The 25,183-nt window shown below is 42.9% G+C and overlaps 5 protein-coding genes across 8 annotated transcripts in view; 2 read left to right on the top strand and 3 right to left on the bottom strand.

The window, feature by feature from the left end:
• Positions 1–55: 55 nt before the first annotated feature.
• LOC146546783 (inactive tyrosine-protein kinase PEAK1) lies at positions 56–4,418 on the top strand. Its single transcript, XM_085264248.1, has 4 exons — positions 56–1,015; positions 1,176–1,300; positions 1,902–2,455; positions 2,759–4,418. The coding sequence occupies exons 1-4, from the start codon at positions 951–953 to the stop codon at positions 3,788–3,790; spliced, it is 1,776 nt and encodes a 591-aa protein (XP_085120374.1). The 5' UTR covers positions 56–950; the 3' UTR covers positions 3,791–4,418.
• Positions 4,318–9,473, bottom strand: oaz1a (ornithine decarboxylase antizyme 1a). Its single transcript, XM_085264255.1, is given in 6 exon segments — positions 4,318–4,919; positions 5,497–5,582; positions 5,892–6,067; positions 6,160–6,246; positions 6,248–6,314; positions 9,265–9,473. Coding segments are annotated over 6 exon segments (666 nt in total). The 5' UTR covers positions 9,384–9,473; the 3' UTR covers positions 4,318–4,788.
• Positions 9,474–10,625: 1,152 nt separating this feature from the next.
• Positions 10,626–14,283, top strand: LOC146546781 (uncharacterized). Of its 2 annotated transcripts, none has more exons than XM_085265642.1 (5): positions 10,626–10,770; positions 11,061–11,113; positions 11,198–11,332; positions 11,469–11,545; positions 14,008–14,283. In XM_085265642.1, coding segments are annotated over exons 2-5 (330 nt in total). In that variant the 5' UTR covers positions 10,626–10,770; positions 11,061–11,112; the 3' UTR covers positions 14,125–14,283. The 2 variants fall into 2 exon arrangements, with proteins under 2 accessions (XP_085121768.1, XP_085121769.1); XM_085265643.1 differs by having other exon boundaries at positions 10,652–10,770; positions 11,074–11,113.
• Positions 14,284–14,361: 78 nt separating this feature from the next.
• amh (anti-Mullerian hormone) lies at positions 14,362–17,869 on the bottom strand. Its single transcript, XM_085265640.1, has 7 exons — positions 17,597–17,869; positions 17,226–17,474; positions 16,984–17,153; positions 16,462–16,573; positions 16,284–16,383; positions 15,783–16,204; positions 14,362–14,922 (listed from the first exon to the last, which is right to left on the bottom strand). Exons 1-7 carry the CDS (start codon positions 17,676–17,678, stop codon positions 14,516–14,518), a joined length of 1,542 nt encoding a protein of 513 aa, XP_085121766.1. The 5' UTR covers positions 17,679–17,869; the 3' UTR covers positions 14,362–14,515.
• A 3,234-nt stretch (positions 17,870–21,103) lies between these two features.
• Positions 21,104–25,183, bottom strand: part of dot1l (DOT1-like histone H3K79 methyltransferase) — a 28,612-nt gene continuing 24,532 nt past the window's right edge. For all 3 annotated transcript variants that reach the window (XM_085265637.1, XM_085265638.1, XM_085265639.1), the window contains one exon: positions 21,104–25,135. Coding sequence is in view for 1 of the 3 variants with exons in the window: in XM_085265639.1 (XP_085121765.1) it covers positions 25,128–25,135 (8 nt within the window). In the remaining 2 variants the exon portion in view is untranslated. The remainder of the gene's footprint in view (positions 25,136–25,183) is intronic.

Below are 25,183 nucleotides of genomic sequence, written 5' to 3'. Positions count from 1 at the left end.
TCATGGTGCAGAAACCAGCTGCACACAGAGATTAAAATATCATACAGCAACCTGTGTGCGCGCATGTGTGTGCATGTGAGGAGGGTTTCATACATGTCTCCGTTTATCAGTTGCATCACATCAAACCTTGTCCCCTGTAGTCAGGTGTTGATGCTGTCACACGGTTGTTTTTCTGTGCTGGCAGAGTGCGGTTGTAAGATTAAACTTTCTGCAGTCATTCATGTAATTAGAATATGAATATGAATTTCCTGTGTTTCCTGTCGCACTGTTTTCTCTTCAGGTGCACTGTAGTGTCAGTATTTGTGATCAGTAAACTATCCCTGGATCAAGTTAAGATTATATTCCAGACATTCATTCAAAGAGGTTTAAGGAACACCAACAGAAACACGGGCAGATGTTTATCAGAAGGCAGTTATTTGGTGTTTCCACCTGCACAAATATGTTTTCCTTCCATTTAAACCAGCGGTAGCAAGTACTTCAGAGAGCAGCGTGTGCATGAAAGCTACAAGTGCATCGGGCACATGAGAAAACCTAAACAGCACATGCAGATCAACTGCAACTGACAGAAGGGAGCAAAAATGAGTGCATGCTGAAGGTGCTCCGCTGTAACTGCTCTTCCCCATTTTGACAAGCTGAGGTTAGCTCAGAGAGCAGCTTTGCCCTCAGAACAGACATAACTTTTCCGGTGCCAACCTCAAAGTCTAACTAGAAACGATTAGAACGAAAGATAAGCAGGGCAGCCTCAAGAAGACACAAGTTTGCTTTAAAAATGTGCGACTACACGTGTGTGACTGTGAGAGGCACCGAAACGCAGCAGGGGGAGTAACTGAAGCGGATGGGAAGTGTTTTATACTGACTGAGCTGGCCCCCTGAGCTTCACATGCACTCAGTTCAGTGACAGAAGCAAAGTGTGAGAGAAGTGGAAGAGCGGGTTAGGTGTTAGAGTCCCGATGGCGTCTGCTTCAAGCAGCAGAGTGGACGAGCAGCCGCCGGCACTGCCTGTCAAACAGCACAGGTAAGCATTATCTTTCTGTCAGAAGGAGAAACCTTTATGGCTCCTTTTGACATGTTTTTCATTGAATTTTAATAATATTTTCACTCCACACCCAAACCTGACAATGGAGCAGCAGGCAGCTTTTGCTGTGCATATATTGCAATTGCATGTATTTCCTCAGGCATTCCAGCGTGGAGTCTGACTGCAGCCCTGTGGTACCACAGCATCAAAGTTCCGCATACAACGATGTCTTTCCTGAACCCACCGACTGCAATGCAGCCCAGTGCCCCATACACCAACGCTACGGTAGGTTTGGAGAACGATGACACCAAAATATCTCTGCAACAATAAATTAGGCAAATAGCACTGTGGTTTACTGATTACTGAAGTATATGGCTCGGTGTGATGGGGAAAAAAAATACTATTACATCTGGTTCTTTTTTCTCAGTTCGCCTTTCAGTTCATGAGAACTCGAGAGGAAGTCACCTTACAAAACTTTTACTTTCACTGAAAAGGCAAACGGGGTAAATGTCCTTATACTGAATGACTCCTTTGGAGGTGTGATTGTACTATGCAAGCAAGTTCCTCTCAAATAGGAGTGTCAAACTTTCTCTGGGCCACATGCATTCAGTTTCATATTAAGTAGGCTGCACCAGAAAAAGAAACTACTACTAAACAATTAATAATGAAGTACATTCTTAAAATATTCCCATTTATTGAGCCAACCCTCACCGATCAGCTCATGAACAGTCAGTGTTGTTTTTGTAAACATAAGTGCAGTTTCAGCAGTATGTCTGTTTTACAAAACTATTTTACCTCAGTGTGTCTCTGTATTGTGTTTAAACTACTTCCCCTTCTTTGCCTGCTGTTGTTGTCTGACTTTAATTCCTCTGATGGTGTTGCTCAGATCCGTGCAGACACCTGGAGAGATTTTACTCTGATATCAACCCACCGCCTGTCCCGAAGAAGAGGTTACATCGTGCTTTATCCCTCCCGCCCACCCATGTGCCTTCGTTGCCTCACATGTCACCCTTTTCTCCTCTGCAAAGATTCCCCCAGAACTTTGACAATCCGCTGTACATGATGGCACCCAAACAAGATCTTTTTTTCTCAGAGGAGCTAGAAGAGTTTAAACCATCCACAAGCAGTCCTGTCTCCGTAGTGTCCTTCTCCCAGCTGTCGTTTGACACTCCGGACGAAGATCTTCCCTACATCTTCCACAGCTTTGTCGATCAGGGGGTTGTTTCTCATGGGATTCAGCATCGCCATCTACTCTTTCTTAGAAGCATGGCACAGACTGTGGAGGCAAGGAATCTGCTAGAGGGCTCTAGAAGGGATGTGAGCTCATACCAGCCTCAGGACTTCCTCTTGCATAAGGGCAGCCAGCCAAAGGAGATTGGAAACATGACTTACTACAGCCTGCACAGCCCAAAGTTCCCACAGAGAGTGCTCGGTTTAAGGGTAATGTTGCATGTCTTTTATTCATTTTGCATAGTTTACAACCAGCTCTGTGTGCATGTTGTGATTTGTAGTTGTTACATTTCCCTTGAAATTGTCTGCAAAACCAAGTGGTAGGAATGTTGCTCATAGCAACCAGTAAAACAAATATGATCTTTATCGGCACTTGCAAGTGCTACAATGGCTTGTGGTGGCAAAAACGCTTCCTCTGAACTATAGTATACCCACGGCTGCAGCAGAGTCGACTTTTTTTGACATATTTATCACTCAGCACTTCAGTGGTTTGATTGCTGCTTCTCTGTGCAGGTACACAAACACATTGATGAGGTTTTCTCCACTCAAATCCAGCGGCAGCCGCCACACGTCAACGTGCGAGATGTTATTACTTATTTCCCAACCAGCAACAGCTACAGAACCAGTGAAACTCGAGATCCTGCTAATCCACCAGGTGGAAGCAGCACTGAGCGTGCAGCAGAAGCCACGAACCTCTGCAAGCTCACAGTTCAGTCTTTCCTCCAGAAAGGCCATGCCGTGAGCGTGGAAAGAGACCTGCCACACGCCAGCCTGGATGATTTTGTTAAAGACAGCAGCTCGCTGCAGAGCACAGACTCTGTGCGTTATTATAGACAGGTGTGTGCTCTGTTGCTGCAGATATTAATGGGTACACACCATCTATACAGTAAGAGAGGCACTGCAGCTGAGCTCAAACCCCAGGAGATCCTTCTAGTGTGGCCCGATGGGAAGAGGGACAAGGCAGAAAACAACTTGAATAAGGACGCCTCTGAGGAGAAGGAAGAAACGGAGTGGGTAAACACTCCAGAAAAAGGGAGGATTCAGACGTTATGGAGGACGAGAGGCTGTCCTCGTGTGGTGCTAAAGCCACAGACTTTCGCTCAACCCCTCACCTCCATCAAATCTCAAATTACAGCTTTAATCCAGTCCTGCTGGCAAGAGAGTGCGACATCTCCGGGTTCAGTACCAGATGTTTGCAAATCCTCCTACCAAAAAGGGCTTCTTCATCTGTCCTCTCTGCTTGAGAGCGACAGCGGGGCTCAGATGGTGGACATGGTAGCCATGCTTCAGGTGCTCCTCTGGGGCCCACACGTCTCTATCTTCAACCAAGGAGGCCCTGCAACCACCATTATACATAACTGGCTGACAGTCAAGCGGGCGCTGCTGGTTATGAAGTTGGCCGAAAAGGGGCTGATCGAGGATCGGTCTCTTCTGGACTGGGAGGACTGTATGTGCTTGCAGTATCTGTCCTTTACAGACTCTGAAACAGTTGCGAGTGTGGCCAATGAGCTGTGGCACACAGTGAACGCTGAGCAAAGTTTATAGTCGATATCAAAGGAGTCCGTCGTTATCGCCCGACTGAAAGGGAAAAACAGTCCAGATTGAGGAATAACCCACTTCAGTGCATTCTCCTTCATCAGCTGTTCATGTGCTGCACTTCATAATGTAAAACTAGTCTATTAAAAAGACTCCACTGGTTTAAAAAAAAAAAAAAAAAAGGCTGTTTTGTCAACTTCATCTGACTCTTGTGTCAGTTTTTGTCTGTACACTTTACTTCTCTCTAGTTATTGGGTGGGTTTCAAGTTTAAAAAAAAAAAAGGTGTGAAGGTGGGGCATGGTTTCTGTTCTCAAGACCTTCACAAAAATACTGTGTGTAAATGAATGCGACTTCATGCAAGTTGTTGACTTTCTGAAGGGGATTAACCTTATTCCCCGTATCCCAAATCAAGACGTTACGAAATGCAGCCAGGAGCTTACACAACTACTACTGGCTCTAGCTTTGGCTAACACAACTAAATGCTTTCTCCTTTTAGAGGGTGTAATTATGTTTCATGACACCACAGAAACCACAGTTTAAGGTGAGCACTTTTATTTAGTACAGTTACAACATGCACGTCCCTATCAAGTGTATTGAAACAAATTAAAATCATGCACACATTAAAAAAAAAAAAAATCAACAGGAGAATCAACTGAAATCTATATTTCTAATTACATGAGTAAGCTCAATATAACTCATAAATATATTTGAGATGATGAGGGTTTAGAGAGAACGAGCAGGAAGCCAACACTACACATCGGGGAAAGTATCACAGCAGTAAGGATGCATTGCCCAAATATTACGTGTCGCTTGATTTACATTCCTGACATATTAACATCTTACCCTAGTGCAAATCGTAATGAAACACAGCACGTGGCAGGTAAAACACACCTCAACCATACTGAGCTTGGATGACATTTTTATAAACAAAATTATAAAGATGTGGTTGTGGATTGAAATAAAAAACAACAAACAAAAAAAAGATTTTTAACTGCTCAGCGTAATTTTAATCATCATCTGAAGAGTCACGCTCGATGCTGTAAGCCATGAAGAAAGCGTCAGGGCGGGAAGGGACGAGGGGATGACCTGGTCTCACAATCTCAAAGCCCAGGAAACTGAATGTACGCAGCAAGGATGCTATGGAGGACGACACAAGGAGAGATCAGAACAGAGCAAAAGCAGCTCATCTTCCATGAACATATAGACACGACACTGCCACTGTGAGTGTGCTGAAAAGCACCATGCAGAGAAAAGCTCTCAGCACTGTAAACACATCAGTACAGACTTGGACCAGATGTTAGAATCAACACACCCGTGACATTTCATAATCACACTGTTCACTAACAGCATCTGTGGTGGTACAGTGGACATTAGTCTGCATAACATGAGTAAGTTAGTTAATTATTAGATAAATCAGCAAGACTGTGCTCAGAAACATCCGGCACGTGTTGCAACATCTGAGCTCTTTAACGAAGAGTCTGGCCTGAGTCCAGTGCTACTTATTTTTGGAGTCGTGAGCAGTACATCGCACATTTATTACAGGTCTGGAAACTAGTGTGAAGAGGTAATGAGGTTCATAACATCTGCAGGCAGTATGCATTTAAAACATGCTTAACAACAAAAACATTACTCTGTTTCCTGATATAGCTCAGTATTTTATATAAAGCGTTAACAGTTTTAATTTGCATCAAAGAAAAAACAAAAAACCCCTCACCTCTATCATCACGGCTCTTATGAAAACAGATGAAAACGTGGTCAACCTGCAGCTGCTCTTCTGCAAACTCCAGCAGAAGGGCAAAACTGGAAAGAAACAGAGCAAACAAGAAGGGTTAATGTTTTGTCAGAGGGTTGTTAATAATTTGAGGCAGAGCACATTTCACCCAAAGATTAGAGGTCCTTCGTTTATTTATTTATTTTTTTCCAAATACCATTTTTGCTTTTAAGATTTTTTTTTCCAGTGTGGATGTGAATATTATTATACCTGCCTATATACTGCATCAGGAAACACGAGTAGATGTGTGTTTCTGCTTTAGCAGTTACCAGTAAGTAAAAGCGTCTGGTCTACTTCCTCTTACTTGAATCACTTGCAAACAAGTTTTGCCTGCTCACCTGTCTTTGCTGCCCTCGGGCAAAGCTCCAGGAGGGATTTCAACGTACAGGTTTCCTCCTTTCAGCGCCGCCCTCCATACACAGTGCTTTCCTTCGGAGCGCCGGGGCTCAAAGAGTAAGAAGCGCACTCTGCTATTGGCAGGGGAAGGTTCCTCAAGAACCAGCAACTGAGCATCCTGGGAAAGTGTAGTTTAGGTTATGTTAAAAATTAAATTGCACATACCAGCAGGGAAATTTCTGTATTTCTTTTTAAGCTTTCATCACTTACAGAATAGAACAGCTTAGCTGAAAGATTGCGATCCCGTTGGTCATTCCCTCGCCCACCTGGGATCTTCAGGGGTGGGAGAGGGGCATCAGGAGCACCACAGAGGCCCCGGACACGGGTTACTGCAACAGCGGGAGCACCTCAAAGGACTTGAGATACTGGATAGCGAAACAAACGCACACACAGATGGAACCATCATGAGCTGGGTATTCAGTCGAGATTCTGCTACCAAACACAAACCAAACTCTTTATAAGCAGCAGGTTCGGCACAAATTAAACTGCAGAGTGACTCATCTGCAATACTGCAGTAAAACATTTGCTAACCCCGAGTGAGTCTTCAGACACAAAAGCACAAGACTGGGGGAACCGGTTCGATCAATAACCGTTCCTGTGTTGAGCACAGATGCGTGCATGACGTGCCGACGGATGAGGAACGCGTAACGGAAAGGAGAAGTGGTTTATGTCACACCACCACATCACTGATGCCTCACTTAAACTGTTAGCAATTTTCTGTCAGCTGTCAGTCAAATATTGACCACCAACTATGAGAAATTGTTTGCTTTTGTCTCACAAAGACACATCGAGGCTACGGCTCATGTGGGAAAGGAAGCAAACTTCAGAAAGCTAACGTTTGTCAGGCACACTTCTGCTGCGGTCACTTTAAGCTTGTTCCACGGTTCTCACAGGAAACCTGCCAGAAGAACGGGCTATTTTTTCCTCTAGCCACTAGCCTACTTTAGCCCTTCACTCACTGTGTAGCTCCAGTTTAAGAGACGGGGATAAACAATACTCAACAGCCATTATAATCCAGTGCTGTGTCACAGCACTCCTCAGATTTAGCTTGCTGTGACTGCATACATTTACAGCTTTGAGCAAAGGCCTGTTCACTGGGATTCTATTAGGAACAAAAATAACAGCACCGCAAACACCATCACACACAGAGATGCTCTCGTACGCAAATGCCACCAATGCGCTACATGTTGAGCAGAGGTGCGGAAACCAGTGTCATTTGCAGTGTATAATATTCAACTTATGATCTCACAGAGGATTGGGATTTTAACCAAATGCAGTTACTCCCTAAATCCAGTAATCAGATTAGGAAAGGAAGCCACTTGCCATCCTTGCAGAACCCCTCAACGCCTCCTCCCTGCGATTTAAAGAGAACACGAAGTTCTCAGTCAGTTTCTACCTTTAGCGTTCTTTGAGACTGACATGTGAACAGTAGGCAGCACCGCACAATGACACCCTGGGGGTCATCTTAATAAAAACAGCTGCCGTGAATAGTGTTTGTAGGAGAGTCTGCTGTAAATGAACATCATTGTAAAGGACATCTGCACTAAATCTCATGCATCCATCTAGCAGAGAATCATCTTTAATCTCATGTTCTAGCCTGCACTGTTATAATGAGACTCTTTAATGTAGTATGACATTTGCGATGTGGTTTTTTTAGCTCACCTAACACGTTCTGGCTTTCAACAAAAGACAAATTAGCAGGTTAAAAAGGTAACATTCTTTAATGCAGGGTTAAATTTGCACAAGTTTAAATACCTTTGATTTTATCAGGTGGTCAAAGATGAAAAGAATGAAAAGAAAAGGCCTAGCCTTCTCTTAAGGTAACAGACTTTTTTACCTTGGGAGGGGGGGAGGCTATTAGCTGCTATAATAGATGTTATTTTAATGCATGCTTTATTATTGGAAGATGTGGATGTTAAACCACCCTTATCGCACATGATAGCTCTGTGTCAGCATATTCATAAAGCCATTTTTTCAAGCTTCGGCTTAAAGAGAAACACTATTATATAATATACATACATAATATCTAACCATGACAATTACATAACTATATCCAACTTCCAACCAACTAGTTGCCACGAGAAGCAAAAATACATCAAGATTTGTGTGTAGGCCATAACTTCCAAAATTCCCCATACAGCACCCACCCTGCCCCCCTCCGTCCCTCCTCCCCCGCAGTGGAAATTTCCTATGAGCGCCTCAAACACTATAGATCAGCACAAACAGAGCGCGTCAACAAATCCTGTCAGGGCACGAGTGGTGCAACCACAACCGACCACCAGACTGGGTTAATCGCTAACAACCAGTTTCGAGGCATCCATCCCCACCAGTCTCCTCACTTCCAGTCAATCGGTACTTTAACTGCACCCAAACAGGCACACGGCTTGCTGAAGAATGGCCCCGCAGCAGCTCGCATAAATCAAACCGAATCGGATTAAAAACATTACAAAGGTTTTTCTGAACGTCGGTAAAACGTATTCCCTGTCCGCCCACCTGGAACCCGTGTTTTCCAGAAGTTACTGGGTGTCTTATCGTGGGTTCAGAAGGGCGAAAAGAAAAAAATAAAATAAAATATATAAATAAATAAATAAGAAAATCCCTGAAACCACGAATTAATCCGTACAGCCATCATTTTAACTACATGGTTAGCTAACTTTACATAACCCCGCGCAAAAAATGTCGTACTAGTTCTACATCACAAAAGCCACATCAAAAAAGATAGTAACATGGTTTCAAAGCCATTGATCATTTCCATTGCCAAGGACGAAAATATGAACGCATCCGTCAGATTACCTAATGCTAAAGAGCTAGCATTTAGCTTAAATGTCTACGCTAATATTTAAAGGGGAAACACACCTAGTAATGATAAAACACTCTTATTCCGCTTTTTAACACGCAAAATTTGTATTTTAAATGTTATAAATTATAATTCTAGTCGCAACCAGGTCTTAATAGAAAACCTTACGACACGTTAGCCCAGCCATCGATAACGCGAACCTGTGGCGTTTGACATATTAGCTGACGCGTTAGCATCTGTGAAGCTACCAAAGCGGCGCTGTCACTTCTAACATTTTGGTCATAATCCCGGTACTACGGTGTATTTAAGGTGATTAATATGCATCTTTTATGGAATTGAAATAAGCTACCCGTGATTAATAATGTTCTCTAGAAATGTCAACTGAAATAAGTGTCGCTGTTATGTAAACATGAAAGGCTGTGCTAGTCGCCCCACAGCGTATGCGAAAGCTAGGCCGCGGTTTTTAAACGTAGCTTAGCTTAGCTCACTGAGAGCAGCTGACACGGACCACAACATACCTTTCACTTTCAGGTTTATTACTGGACTTCTCGATAACAGGCATCTCGGGTAAGTTTCTCTCTTTTTCTCTAGCAAAACAGTGACTATTCAAAATCGTCTGTAGGTTAGATTTAACCATCCGGCCAGCGTCCACACCAGCTGCTCCCTCTGTCCTCTCCTCGTCACCGTATGCTGGGCTAACAAGCGGGGAGCTGCGGTATTTGGCAGAGGCGTGTTCTGTCAGTCTGACGTTTACTGTCGAAATGTGACGCAGTTACTCAGTACCATCACTTCACGGTGTAATAAAATATACAACAATAAAACAACGCGTACAGAATAAAAAGATTTATATCACAAAAGAATATCTAAGTAGTAATACATTGGGCTTTAGATTTGGCTTTAGATTGGGCACATCTTTTAAAAACAGCTGAAGACATTTTTATATAGAAAAGCTTTTGATTAATTTGTTATTACGTTGTTTTTATTGTTTTTTTCATTGGTTTACCTTGCTGTTTTATTTACTGTTACATTGTTTCCATTTCTTGTACTGTAAAGCACTTTGTGATTTTTTTTATCTATGAAAAGCGCTATATAAATAAATTTTACCTACTTACTGCGTACCCCTGGTACAGACGGTCTTGTTTTGTGTAGAATTAGCATAGCTTTTTCTATTTGTCTTTTGTTTTATATATATAATTTATCCCAAAAATAGAATTGAGTTGTATCATTTTTGCCAAGTCAAGTGGCTTTAATGTCATTTCAACCATGTGCAGTGGAACAGTAGACCATGGTTTAGCCGAGTACATATTTGAGTAGTAGGTTATTATTGCTGATCAAAAAGACTGGACTGCTCCGGTTGAGTAATTTTTTCAGACAAAGTTTGGACATGTGCAGAGCAGGGATATGGATATACTGGACAAATGCTGTTAAAAATGGAGCTGCCAGGCCGGAGGAAGGCCTGCAGAGAGTTGATGTGACAGGACGATGGTAGGTAAAGGATGACATGGATGCAGATGATGCGCTGTGGTGACCCCTGAAGGGAGCAGCCAAAAGAAGAATTGAAAGAAGAAGGAGAAGTTATTACTGATGATGATGCCTTTATTGACACTATATACAGCAATACACTGAGACTGCAGGTTCCCAATCATACACATCAGTGTCATGTGAATTTAGTAACATACAGAATCAATGAATTGGGACTAATTTATTATGTGATGAACTTTTAACAATGTGTTGTGTTTTAGGACCTCCTCATAATTAAGTAAACTTTTACCCCACCCTGGTAACTCTGGCTTATCTTCCTCTGAGCTGTGGAGGAGTAGGAGTGTTCATGGCACTGGAAGGCGGGTGTTACTAATCCTTGTTCACCTACTGGCTTACTGCTATTAAGTTTGAGTGTCCCTTTCCCTGTTTTCACACCCGTGCCTGTCAATCAAGCAAAGAAGCAGGTGCAGAGCGTGTACACAACCGCAGCAGCACAGCTCTACTATCCCTCACCTCTGTGGTTAAGCACAACTGAAAATCAGGTAAGCATATTTTTCTGTCCAGAGGTTCATATCAAACTAAACCCTGAGCTCCATATTTGTCTTTCTAAAGAGCTGCGTGTGCCTATTTTAAGCTGTGTTAGTGTCACATGTTAGTGTGTGGCTTGGAAGAGGGTGCAAAAGGCAGTACAGGGGAAAGTGGAATATGATCACAGATATAAGATATCGAGGATTATACAAACCCCACGTGTGATCATTCTGTGTATTCTGTGTACTGCTATTTTACTAAATCTCAACCACACAGTCCTACTGAATCTTTCCTCATCTTGCAGTGTTATTTTTCAGCCTTAAGAAGCTGGAGCAGGCCTGTCTGAAGGCTTCACGAGTAAGACACATGTTTCACTAAACAGCCACCAGACTGATGAAACTGAGCATGGACTAAATGCGTCTGACTCGTGTCTGTCTGCAGTGTCTTATGAGCGGATTCTGTGCATTGAAAATCTGAGCGATGTTCCAAATCCGTGGAAAGGATTCACTGTGAACCGCTGTTTAGTGGCGGCGCTGGTTGTGCTACTGGTGAGCTCAGGAGTTAACGAAGTGCATGGTGAGTGCCAGTGCACTGTCTCTTTACCCCCATCAGACATGTTTTGAGCTTGTTTCTGACAGATTGCTGTGATTTGTAACAGCCGACAGCTTCTGTGTAACACGCTCTCAGTCTTTCGTGCGATTGTGTTTTCTAGATGCTCTGGACTATTTTGTTGAAGAGACAGGTGTGTGGTCTTTCTTTGGAAGTCTGCAGAGTGCTTCAATAACACAGGTATGGTTTCTCGTGATTCTGTCAGTTAGCCTGCAACTGTTCTTGTTTAAAGACTGAGGGTGATTTTATGTGTAATGTACAGATACAGTAAAGTTTTCCTCCTTTCGATGTGGAGGAGCAGCTGCTCCTCCACATCGAAAGGAGCCAGTTGAGGTAGTTCGGGCATCTGACAAGGATGCCCCCTGGGCGCCTCCTGGGTGAGATTTCCGGGCAGGTCCCACAGGAAGGAGGCCCCGGGGCAGACCCAGGACACGCTGGAGAGATTATATCTCTCGCCTGGCCTGGGAACGCCTTGGTGTTCCCCTGGATAAGCTGGAGGAGGTGGCTGGGGAGAGGGAGTTCTGGGATTCTCTGCTTGGGCTGCTGCCCCCGCGATCCAGCCCCAGTTAAGCAGAGGAAAGTAGATGGATGGATCGACAGTAAAGTTTTTTACTCGGTTTTCTGGATCAGCCACAGCTGAATACAGAGTCGTGCTCATTTCCAGCTCGGTATTTTAGTACTTGGACTTTTAATCATATATCTTAAACATCATCCTTTAATGGGGCAACCCTTCAGTTCATCCGCTGTGTGAAATGAGCCATTTTAGCTTTTCTGCCTTTAAAGCCGTAATCCATCTTCTTCTCTTGGTGTTCAAGCATCTCAGTGACAAGCTATCAGTCTGAGAGGGCCATATTAGTGATATCTGCTTCTCCTGGCATCATAAAGCAACAACAGTAGGATAAACAGGGCAAAATGGAGAATAATGGGCCTGCTGTAAATTCACAGAGGTTTTGAGAAAGTCTTTGTCAGATTTGGAAATAAGGGAACTGTAAAGTGTCCGTTTGTATGGCTGAGAATTAACAAATACCCGGTCAACACACAGCTGATGAACCACTGGATGGCTCCATACTCCCCTTACATGTAATCTTACCGGTTTAAACAATTTTATTCCTCTTTTTTAAAGACTGAATGAGCAAACCTACCCTCTCATAGCTGAAAAAATAAAGTTTTGCAAGACTGACAGTAGCAGTATCTGTTCAACCCAAAGCATAAAGCATGAAACACTGTGTAAAGTGCACGTGTTGGTGTACTGAGCAGAGCTGACTGGTGATCCTGTAGACTAGAGCAGTGAACAGCATTTGGAGCTTCTGTGTGTTAAAAGAACAACATTAGAAGTGTATCTTATAGTGCGTCTTATTTTACATACATCGAGATTGCTATGTTCTACAATCAAGGTCACCTGTTTCTGATTCTTCCACACGTTTTTAAGCGTTAAAGACATCAGAGTGCATCCCGTGTCTAGATGACATCATCTGTGCACCCATCTGGACTATTTCGGTGTGATTTTCCCATTTTTGGAGATGTATGCCTTAATGAGACTGTTGTGAGCAGTTTCATGCTGAAAGTATTTTCCTTTGAGAGAATTACAAATACCAACCAAAAGAGGTTTGCAGCTAGCTGCAGTTCAGCTGAAGGGGGGGGGGGGGGGGGGGCACGATTACATCCTGTCACCAGAGTTATTATAGTATTTTGTATTCTCTAATAAGTTTTTATTGTATTTTGACTTTTTGTTTTTACTGTTTGAAAATTTTTCGTTTTTATTCGGTGCAGTGTTAGTTTTTATCTTTTGTTGTATGTCAGAGGTAAGATTTAGAAAAAGCAGAACATCTATTTCAATCAAACTATAAGTTTTTGTCTGGTAAAGATCCAAAGCATCAAACACGTTTATCAAAACCTCATCAACTTACAGGTTAAACAAGATTAACAGATGCTAAAACTCCACAATATTTCCTCTATATTTAAATTTTAGTTATGTTACGAGCCAGCTCAAAAGCTGCAACATAAATATGGAGACCAACACCAGAATTTCACAGAGAAGATTTTATTTTTTATTTTAAATTATATGATAAGTTAGCTAAAATAGCTGGTACCACTAAGACAAAGACTAGTGCACCTCCATGAAAACTTGCCTCAAGTATGTATAAGGTGTGGTCAATTAGCAACAGCTGAACACTCTTGCACTGCCACTGCAAAGAGATTAGGGGCTACAGAGGGGCGTAACAAGTTAGTTTTAGTTAACAGTAATAACCTTGCCTATCACAGGTTAGTGTATACTTCTTTGGGTGATGGATGCCGAACCTTTCGCAGCTATTTTTGAGAGTAACAGAGTCATTATTGTATTTTTGGTACTGCAAGATGTGTGCTTAATGATTTTCATAAATGTTCCAAAGACAGCAGAAACGTCTACAGCCGGTTTCTCCAACTCTAGGAAATGCACACTAAACTGCTCAAGCTGGACAAACAGCTCTACAGCTCAGAGGACCGAAAATAAACTGGACTTTGGATCATCTCTTTAAATATCACGTGCTCAAATATTATTATAAATGAGAATTTTTATTATGCAACAGTATAGGATTTCCACAGTATTTAGGGCTGGTTGATATGGAATCACACGTGTCTTGTCTCCCATTGTCTGCCTCCAGATCTCCATATGGGACAGCTTAACCCGGTGGTGGGGATCTGAAGAAGTCGGAGCGATTAGAAGAAGGAAGAAGCCAGTTGCTAATAAAGCAATCCTGAAACCCAAAATCAAAGCATAAAACATATACTGTAGCTTATGTAGCTGTATGGCTACGAATACAGAACTTTAAATACACTTTGCATTTAATTATCACAAGTTTGAGAAGGCTATATTTCATCCTTTTAACAGTTTAACACTCAGAAACATTATTCCAATTAAAATATTTTCAAAATGACAAGATCTGATTCATTTTAGCATCACTAATTATCAAATATCTTAACATGAATAGCATTCACATCAACTTTGTGATCTTAAGACTTGTGATCTTTAATAAAGCATAAAAGTAGTTATATTTAATTAAAAGTACATGTGGTGTATTGTAATTGATATTTCATAACTGAAACATGCACATAACTATCAGTTGTGTGAAAGTTATAAATGCTGGGGTAAAGTAGCTGTAGAGAACAGCTCTAGCGGCATCCACACTCTCTCGCAACCGCATCTGGCTTGATTGAGATGAAGGTCCCATCTGCGTTCCAGTCCACCACCTCCAGAGCTTCGTAGGCCACGGGCACGCAGCAGGGCGAACGCTCATCCGCGTTGCCGCTCTCGATGTGGGAGTTGAGCAGGATGGCGTGGTTGTTGCCGTTGGTCAGAGGGAACGCGCAGGAGCCGTGGCAATTGTTAATGTTTGCGCTGCTTGGGCCGACAAGAAGCTTCGTCAGGGACACGGTGAGAGCCCTCAGCCCACAGACGCTGCCCCTCACTGACGAACTGGGGTCTGCTCTGGTGGCCCGCAGTTTTCTTTGCGCGTCGTACGTTTGGGCCACCGTCTGCAGAGCCTTCAGCAGAAGAAACGCACGGAACTGACTCCCTCCTGGCGGACGCAGAAAGAAAACACATGCAGCACTTAAAAAGGGGATATACGTGACCTGTACAGCAGTGACGACAAAATTCACGCTAAGCAAAAAGCAAAAGTGGAAACGAGTTCCAGTTTGTAGAGTCTGTGGAGCTGATAAACTGATGAACACAGCAGAGCAAAATGACAAAATAACAAAATCTAATCAAATTAAATTTAATATAGTTGCTCATCTATATATGTCAAAGGTCACTGGTTAATATAGATCCAAATTTTACCACTGACAAAACAGCAAATGATATAATAATAGAAATGAACGTCAGCCAAGCTCACACACACTCACATGATTAGTTTTCTTAAAGACATCTGCTGATATCTAAATATTTCATGTCCAGGTTTTTGTTCTTTTGATGAATGAGATCTAATTTATTTATTTTTTAATCTGCCGTCTTCAGAACTTTTAAAATTTGAATAATAGGAATCTGTTTGTGCACAAGACTTAAAATAATCTGAACTCATAGGTCACTGGGGCCGCTGTAGAACTGAACAGACAGTCTGCAGCATGATTACTGTTTTTGGCCCATAAACCTTTGACTGCAAGGCCTGTTATAAATGGGGTTTAGAGAATCTGTGGCCACTCCCTCCACCCAACATCTCCTAAAGCTGGAAGCTGAAAGCTGCAGAGGGATACTTAACTCATTCACTGCCAGCCATTGGCAGTGAATGAGTTAAACCCATTGACTCATCCACTGCAATTGACGGCTATAGACGTCAATGGCAGTGAATGAGTTAAATGCACCCGACTGTGCAGCAGGGTGTTGTTTCATTAAAAAAAAAGATGCTTCCTATGTAACTATAACTGTTCTTGCACATGTCACCTGTGGCATGTTCTTTCTTCTGTAACGCACTCAGTTCTTTGAGCCTCCCCAGGCTCTCCTTGGCTCCCGGTGAAACCTCTTCCTCTCTGATTAGATCTGTCATTTGCACCAAAGTCTGGTCCAGTTTCTGTCTGAGCTCCTCTAACAGTGCAGCAGACAGGGCCAGCTCTCCGTGGCACACCGGCAACACAGAGCTCCAGCTCGTGAAGCCAAAGACTGTGGGAGCTGTGGAGTTGATCATTACTGCCAGCAGGGTCTCGCTGGAGGATAAGCCAAGCGAGAGGGGAGGCAGAGACTGTAAGGAGTCCAGAGGAAGTGGAGGGGATGCGAAGTGTTCCTGAGGAAGAACACCACCCAGGAAGCGTTTCATCTCACAAAGGAAGGAGGTTTGCAGAGATGCCGGGGGCGAGCCCGAAGCACATCTGGGAAAGCAAACAAAAAAACAAAGCTGAACGCGTCTCTGACGACAGTGAATGTCAGCAGAAAGAAAGCCGGGCCGACCTCGTATCAGTTCCCGTTCCCCCGGAGAAAAACAGAAGTGGACTCATGCTGATGTTACTTCCTGATTTTTCACCAATCAAGATGCTTTTTAGGTTTTGTTCTACAATGAGAGGAAATGTAAGGAGGGTACACAATGAACCACAGATGGGGAAATAAAATGAAGAAGATGATATCTCACTCATATGAGGGGGTTTTGTCTCAGCAGTAATCTGCCACCTGTCATTAACGCTCCCCTCTGATGATTTTCCTGTCAGCAGTACATACTGCGTGTCTCCTGAAATGCACACAGCCTGGAAAACAAAGCAACACAAAAACCCAGAGTTAGAGATCTGCAAACCTTTCATTACATTTTATCACCCAAGGCAGGGATGGCAAACTCGTTTTACATTGAGGGCCACTTGATGCAGCTCGATGTGAAACTCCTCTTTCAGTGAGTGTGAGAAGTTTAACTGCACATTTCATTACTGAGACATCTTAATATGAAAAAAACAAGTGCAATTTGTACACCAAGCCTCAGTTTTTGTGCATGACAGAGAAAAGTTTCTGTAGTAAATGAAGGAAATAAATGTGCAAAATTACAGAAAAACGTCCAGTAGCTCAAAGCCGTCTAGTGTGAAGTCTTTGCTGGGCCCAATCTGGCTCCCGTGCCTTATGTTTGACAGCATCCTTGAAGCAGCGTTTGCACCTGAGCTCTCTTTACCTGCGTGTTTGGCTGCAGAGACCGACTAGTGAAAGCAACTTCCAGGTCTCCTCGTGCCAGTGGACTTTCAAAGGCCAAGAGCAGCACGGGGTTCGTCCTGAGCGAAGGAGACCGTGGGAGGTCAAAGGTCAGGGTGATTGTTCCTTGCTCCTCTTCCTCTGATACATGTACTAAAAGAACAAAACCAAACAATTTACAAAGTGAAGAAAGAAAAATAGCAAGAATGCGGTTTCGGCTTTTACCTGCAGCTGGGTGCAGAACCTCCAAGCTGCTCTTCTTGTTAGCGAGGTCTAACGAGAGCGAGGCTGATGAGTGGGCAGACTGTGAGCAGAATCCAAACAGAACCAAACTGCTGTTTGTCAGTTCGCCGCTGTCCCCCACACCCTCACGCAACGCTGCAAAGATGTCCTCCACGAAGCATGGTACAGCATGAGGCGCTACTGCTGCTGCTGATGGTGATGATGGGGTCTTCGCTGATGGGAGTGAGTACTCTGAAACGGACAAATTAGTTCACGCACTAAAGAACCAGTCTGAAGCAATAACCACATGCACGCATTTTTCCATTCAAAGTTAACGAGTTATTAATTAATTAATCAGCCGAGCGGTGTCTGACCGGTTACTGTGGGGTCCTGGGCCGGTTGCAGGGTCCAGCAGAGCGTCAGCGCCTCGCTGTAAAGAACGAGCAGACCCAACATGTTTGCAGTGTCTGCGCGTGCGTCTGTGTGGTCAGATCTCTCACAGGATGGGAGTTACATCCTCGGACCTCCCATTCTCACCACCTGGGGTCCCCTTTCTGCCAAAATAGCAGCACTGTGTGTCCTTGATGACTGAGATTATCAGTATTTGAGATATTTTAACCTGACTGTAGAGAACATTCTAAAATCAGACAGCAAACGGGACATAGATGTAAACAGAAGATGACTTTGGACACACTGAACATCCTTATCTAGCAGACACAAACAGGTTTGAGAAAGAAAGTTTCTCACAAACCTTTCACAGAACACGCCAGGCTGAAAGATGAAGAGTGTTGTTTAATGTTTCGTGGCTGCAGAGCTAATATGCACGCTGCCTAACTTAAACAAAGAGGACAGTAGAACTGGAGGTTTGCTTCCATCACGTCGACAACAAAGCTCAAAACGACTTTAAAGAAACACTTTGCAGTTTTGGTATATCTGCTTACTTGTTTACGTGTTTATTGCTATGTGTCCAAAGACAAAAGGTATTTGTCTTCATCTTTGCTGTCCACCCACAGATACCGATTAATATATACAATAGAAATAGAACAGATAAATACAAATAGTAGAAATAAATAAATAAAGACAGAAAAGGAGACAATATAGTGAAGTGTGAAATAGGTCAGCTTGTTCAAGAGTCTGATCGCAGTGGGGAAGAAGGAGTTGAAGGATTTCACACTTCTAAACCTCTGTCCTGAGGGCAGAAGCGGGAACAGTCTGTGTTGGGGGTGTGGGGGGTCTTTGAGGATGGAGGCAGCTCTCCTTTAGACTCTGCGATGGTAGATGCTCTGCAGAGAGGGCAGCAGAGTCCTGATTATCTTCCCTGCAGTTGTTATCACTCTCTGCAGGTGTTTGCGGTCCATGGCAGTAGTGCTGCCGTACCATGCAGTGATGCAGCTGGTCAGTGTGCTCTCCACAATGCAGCTGTAGAACCTGCTGAGGATCTTGGCCGATATACCAAATTTCCTCAGCCTCCTCAGGAAATACAGCCGCTGCTGAGCCTTCTTGACCAGCTGTGTGGTGTTCAGTGTCCAGGTGAGGTCCTCAGAGATGTAGACGCCCAGGTATCTAAAACTGCTCACCCTCTCCACTTCAAGGCCCCGGATAAACAGCGGCTGGTGAGGCCTCCTCTTCTTCCTCGTGTCCACTATCATCTCCTTTGTCTTTTCAGTGTTGAGGGTGGGGTTGTTGTCCTCACACTATGACACCAGACTGGCCACCTCTCTTGTAAGCCACTTCGTCCCCTCCAGTGATGCGACTGATCACTGCAGTGTCGTCCACGAATTTCAAAATGATGTTATCTTTGTTGGAGGTGACACAGTCGTGGGCGTACAGGGTATAGAGGATGGGACTGAGGACATTTGACATTATATATGGAAAAACTGAGACGCAGAGTTAAAGTTGCACTTTCTTATATTGAGATTCACATGTAGTTAAGCTTCTTTACTCTGACAGAGCGGGGCGTTTCACTGGTCAGGTACACTTAAGACCAAAGCGGGCTGAATGTGGCCCACAATCCACAATCAGTTGGACATCCCTGCTTCAGGCTAACCATCTCCTGCCCCCGGCTCCGTGTATAAATGTATGATCACTAGTGACACTACTAAACACCGTTAAAAGGTTTTTATTCTACTCTAAATGAAAATCTGATTTGTTTCTATAAGACATATTATGAGCATAATAAAGTTTTATTTTGCTTAATTTTCATTCAGTTAATATCTTTTCCTAATTTTTAGAGAAGTTTTGTGGAAAAGAAACCGTTCGGAGCAAAATATTTGTTCCAATCTGTTTTAGTTTGTTGCATAACTGAAATGTCATTCATTTATTTTCATCTATGTCAGATGAGAAACAAATCAGATTGTTCATCAACTGTGTGGTCTGCCTGCATTTTGGGTGAACTTACCATTAAAGGTCATGGGAAGAGAATGGGTTATCTTAATGAACCCACACCGGAGATCTGGAAGCATTCGCGCTGGAAGACGAGCAGGAAACATGTTGTCAGAGGGAGACCTGAGTGGCTTCGAGGAGCTGTTACTCCCCTCAGCATTTTCACAGCTGCAGGCTTGTTGTGCAGACAGTCAAGGTCTCAGAGCCATTTGTGGACGTTTTCCCCCGGTGATAAAGCCAAGGTTCACCATACCTTATAAATCATCAGTGAGGAATGGCAGGAAATGTTCATTGTATCAAGGCGGTGTTTGAAGCACACCAGCTTGAATGTTTTCAGTCACACTTGTGGGAAACAAGAATTGCACTTTGATGAAAAAGTAATCAACATCTACACTCCTGTTTCTCCCCATCGTATATTCACCTCTCTACAGTGGTGAGCCACAGGTGGTAACCGGGGAACGCCACAGGCCTGGCTTCAGGTGGAAAGCTTCAGTGCACGGGCCTTTTAGGAGGCTTTCTCTGAGGCATCACAGGCATTCGACACAGAATAAGGTAACATGTCTGTGAACTGAAGCAGCAGAAGCTGTTTGTTTTTACAGACCTCACCGGACCAATAATCCTCAAGTGACCAAGTTAGTGACTGAAGCGGCTCTCTTATGCAGGACTACGTTTTTCTTCATTTATGTGTTTTATAACGTTCTCCATTTCTTTTGAAAGCTGACATATTTTTAAAAACAATGTCGTTAATTGTGGTTTTTAATCACCCATCACTTTCATATCCATCTCTCTGACTCAGGCTTGCAGGACCACAGTGAACAGGCTGTTAGTCTTTCTCGGGACTGACACACACGCACACGCACGCACGCACACACCACTAATGATGCTGACTTCTCAAAAACTTCAGTATCTTATACAGAGACACATTTTTTATCAACTTATTTTACATCGCGGGCCACTTGCAGGCCACTTTGAAATTACGTGAACCGGACCAGTGCAGCTTCTCTATCCGTCTCTGTGAAGAGATTTACCTACAAATTTGATCTCAGAGACATGTGGAAACAGGAAGTGCAGTTTTAACCACATCTGTTTTTCTACACGATAAAGAAATGCTGCTGTAATGAACTGAAGAAATCTGTCAGGACAACAGATACTGTGGACCAGCTGTTAAAAAAAAAAGGAAACTGCAATAGTAGATAGAAAAAAGAAAACAGAATTTTCTTTAAGGGTTTATATATTTGTTGGTTACTTTGTCTTTTCATTAGGGAAAAACTACCAAACTTGTGAAAGTTCATATTTTGCCGTCGAGCGGGCCAGATTGGAGTCTTTGCCAGGCCAACTCGGCATTACAAGGTAAATGCCGCCTACATGTGAAGTCTACTAACTTAGGATTTAGGTAGTGGGGCTTCAAACATGGTTCAGGTATGAAGATGTCAGCATGACACCCTCTTCCGTCACAGCAAACCAAATGGACTCGGACAAAGTTCACTCCAAACGCAAACTCAATATTATAAGAAACAATTTATTAATAATCATAAATTGCAGGGGAGAAAAAAAAACATTAATTCCATTTTTTCATCATAACATCTTAGGATAAAAGCACCAACATCAAACAGTAACAATGTTTCCATGAAAAACCGAGGGCCTTTTGGAAAGTAGGTTTGCCATTATTGCACCTCAAACCTGCCCTGGCTTCACCAATCAGAGAGCACTATACACATCCTGTAGGTCACGCGTGTCCTTGAAGGTTACCCCCAATTCAACGAGGGATTCAAACAAGACACCGAACCTCCTCCTTAGAGACGCAAATCTAGACAGAGGCATTTGTGAGATGAGGAAGATGCTGAAAGTTGTAGCCATTTCACAGCTTCTCGAGATCAGATCGCTCATAAAGCTCGGACTGATTGTCGGGGGTTGGGGTGTACGTGCCAGCAGGACTGCATCTGAGGAGATCTGATGAGGGCAGCTGATACATTTTTACCTTGAAATACACTGACTGAATGGTGGCCCTGGTCCTGAGTTGGGTCGTAGAGGGACTTTGTCATGCCACCTGAAGGTAAATTAACATAAGATGCAGCAGATTACGAAACTTGTTCTTTCAAGCAGTGTGGGGAGTTCCTGAGTTAAGACCTTTGGCAGGATTTCGAGTAAACAGCCTTGACTGCAAAGCTCTCAAAGATTATCTACGAATAATGTACCAGGATGCAGTATCATGCAGAACTGCACAGCTTTAAAGCCAAATCACACCCCAGAAATACATTTAAAAACTATAAAACTGCTTAAAATCTGTATGTAATGAATGGAATCCCTGCCACCTTCCTCAAAGTGCTCTGACAGGCACGTACACCCCCCTCCGCCCGCCGGTGTCCCTCCAGATTAAAGATTGAAAGGTTAGACTGGGCTGTGAGAAAAGCCACCAGGTGAGCTTGTGTGTAAGATTCTTAAACCATAAAACCCTGCAGCACAACAGGAGGAGTAGTATTCATCAATAGCTGCGATTTTCCTTGTTTTAAGTGAAGGAGAGCACCGTGCTGTCTGACTAGTAGTATTAAAAACTGACAAATCTGAAGACACAATCAAAAGCATAACATGTGACTGCAATCGTATCAAACACCAAGAATAAGAAAATCAAAATGCCATCAACAATAATTACAAAACACCTCTCAGTGCTGGTAACAAATGGACTAGTCTAATTCTAAAATGACTTTTTCTCTTCACTTGCACACAAGTGCACGGGACACGGTTTTATTTTTCTATAAAGCTTTGATTATTACACTAATATTCCCTTAGATATGCGCTGGCAAGTGAAAAATTAAAAAAAACAAACACAAAAACACACACGTACAAACTGAGCTTTAGTGTAATCCCACTATCAGAGGAAAAAAGGAAGCCTGTCTGATCTCACACACACACACACACTAAGACAAGTGTTTCACATCAGCTCACGCGGCGAGGTACGGCCTCGTCAGTAAGACGTCTACAGGCGGTGTGTGTAAAGAGGCTGATGCGCAGTTCTGTATGCACCAGTGAAGATTTCGATTGTAAAGTCTGAACTGCCCTCGCTTGGAAACAGAAGCACCATTTTTCCTGCAGAATCTGGGTTGGTAAAAAAAAAATTCAACACCAAAAACAAACCAAAAAACAACAACAACAAATCAAAGAAGTGAAAATACCTGAAAAAAGTGATAACAGTTCTAGTACTGGAATCTGGTGGCGTTCGAGCCGCCGCACCTTTGTGTAATAAACACACAGCCTCTGAGTTTGTGGCTGCGGGGTGTGTGTGTGTGTTTGTTTTCAGGTGCTGATGTGCAGCCATGTTAAGGTCCTCTGGTGGCAATGCTTTGCTCTGCTTCAAGCCTCCTGTTACAGGGTGAATTTAAGGGTCACAATGCCAGCACCAAATCACCCCTTTCACATATATATGTATATATATTTATATACTTATATATATTTATATAGACTGTATATAGTTACTTATTTTATATACTTTTCTGTTTATGACAGAGATGTACAATTAAAGAAAACTTATGTACAAAAACAGTGTGTCTTGTTCACCAACAGCGGGCCGATGTATGTTTAAAACATTAACAGGGGCCCCCGTGGCCGTCGCTCGGACCCCGAGCCGGCTGCACGAGAGCACTTTCATCCAAAGGTGGCGTCTACAGTTGTACAAGATGCATTGAAAGAACGAGACAATAGCATATTAAATATGAGAAAGGAAATGCCAAAAAACGGCTTTACAAATGTCCCTGTGTACAGCACCAAGTACTCGACTTGTTTTTGATGTTTTCATTACAGAATAAATAAGATCAGGCATAGTCCAAACTTAGCACCATTGTTTTCAGACTGTGAGTCAAGTACACACACACACACACTAATGCATTCTACAATGTCAACACAATTCAGGATTTAGGAAAAAAAAAAAAAAGGCAAATGGAAAGACCGACAGCATAAATATAATCATCTAAATTATCCACAACTATACAGTCAGAGAATGAATCACATTCACAGTACAAACATCGTTTACAAAAACAAATTACACCGTTTTTTTAAAAAGCAAACACAGGTGTGAAAGAAGTCCAGTAGTTTGTTGTGGTTATGGTCAACTATGTTTTCCCAGTGTGTGAGGATTTGCATGCATGACTGTGTGCGTGTATTTAAACTAAACGCAGTAAAATTTCACATATCAGTCCACTTACATTTAAACCTGCCTTTCTTAACAGCACGGATAAATATGAATGCATGGATCTCTACTGTTAAGCTTAGCTTACAAAGAGGAATATTTCTGTTGCCGTTTGTGCGACTTCACAACCCGACGGGAAAGAAACAGTTAATAAATACACACAAACTCACTGAACTCTGTTGTTCTTGGACACGTGGATTCAGCTGTTTGCTGAGCCTTAACAGAGCAGCCACAGTGACGAGTGGCTGAAGAGCACCATTTCTTTTCTTCTTTTTTTTTTTAAACAAATGTTAAATGTACTCGGCGCTGCGTTGCATTACTGACACCCAAAGGCATGTTATTAATTTACCTTATCCTCAAAATAAGGCCAAAATCAACATCCGCAGATGTTTTCCTCATTCCTCTCATCCTTCGAGAGATTTGTCTGATTATTGCTAACATTAAATATCTGACATTAGCAGAAAAACAGAAACGACTTAACTTTAAGCAAATAGCTACAAAATATTTAGTATTTTTTGAGACAGAAGGAGTCAGAGCAAACCAAACAGACACAATCTAATTTATTATTTGGCTTTGAATTAAGCACCAACAACTCATTGCAGTTTGTCACGAATTTAAATATGAAAACACAGTAAATAATGAACATGGCAGGGGTGCCAACTAACACAAGCAAGGGCTTGTACATCTTCTGCTACGTGAGCTTAATATCCAGTGCGAAGTTAGACCAAAATACAAAGCTCCTCATTTTGTTACGCAACCAAATATATTGCAGCAAATACAGAATTTCACTGAGGGAGGAAATAACGCATGCACGCAAAAGCAAAGGTCCTTGACGTCTGAGCAGAGTTCAGTGAACTGGCTCTGTGTGTCTGTGTGCGTGACTCGTGAAGTGAAACTTTGGGGGGGGGGGGGGGGGGGGGGGGGGGGAGTAGACCCTGGTTTATCCTGTCGTTAAATGATAATTCTTTTTTTTTTTTCTGATTTTGCTGGATCCCGGTCGCTATAATTGGCACCAGAACAAAGAAACTACATATGAACAGATTAGATAGCACCTTAATGTCAAACACGATATTTAAGTTCACTCAGAGCTGGACAACACTACTCCACACACAAACATGACCAGTACCTATGAATTCTGCTCAGGGTGACCATAGTGGTGGTTAGTGTGTGTGTGTGTGTGTGTGTGTGTGTGTGTGTGTGAGAGAGAGACAAAGATCCCAGTACAGAAGCCGGTCTTGGAGGCGATTGGGTAGTGCAGAGTTTGAAGCACCAGTGAATGAGGAGAGTGCCTTGGTCCACACCTGGACATTTGCATAGTTTATTTAATGTTGAGGTAGTTTTCATCAATTACCTGAAACATTCAAAGACAGACGAGGACATCATGAGTGATTCTAAGGCT

The sequence above is a fragment of the Mchenga conophoros genome, linkage group LG23 (genome assembly GCF_057382185.1).
Source record: "Mchenga conophoros isolate Kocher_MC1m ecotype Shallow Benthic linkage group LG23, M_conophoros_male_GT1.1, whole genome shotgun sequence".
NCBI classification, from domain to species: Eukaryota; Metazoa; Chordata; class Actinopteri; order Cichliformes; family Cichlidae; genus Mchenga; species Mchenga conophoros.
The sequence above is the reverse complement of the archived record's forward strand: the minus strand, read 5'-3'. Positions and strand labels throughout refer to the sequence as shown.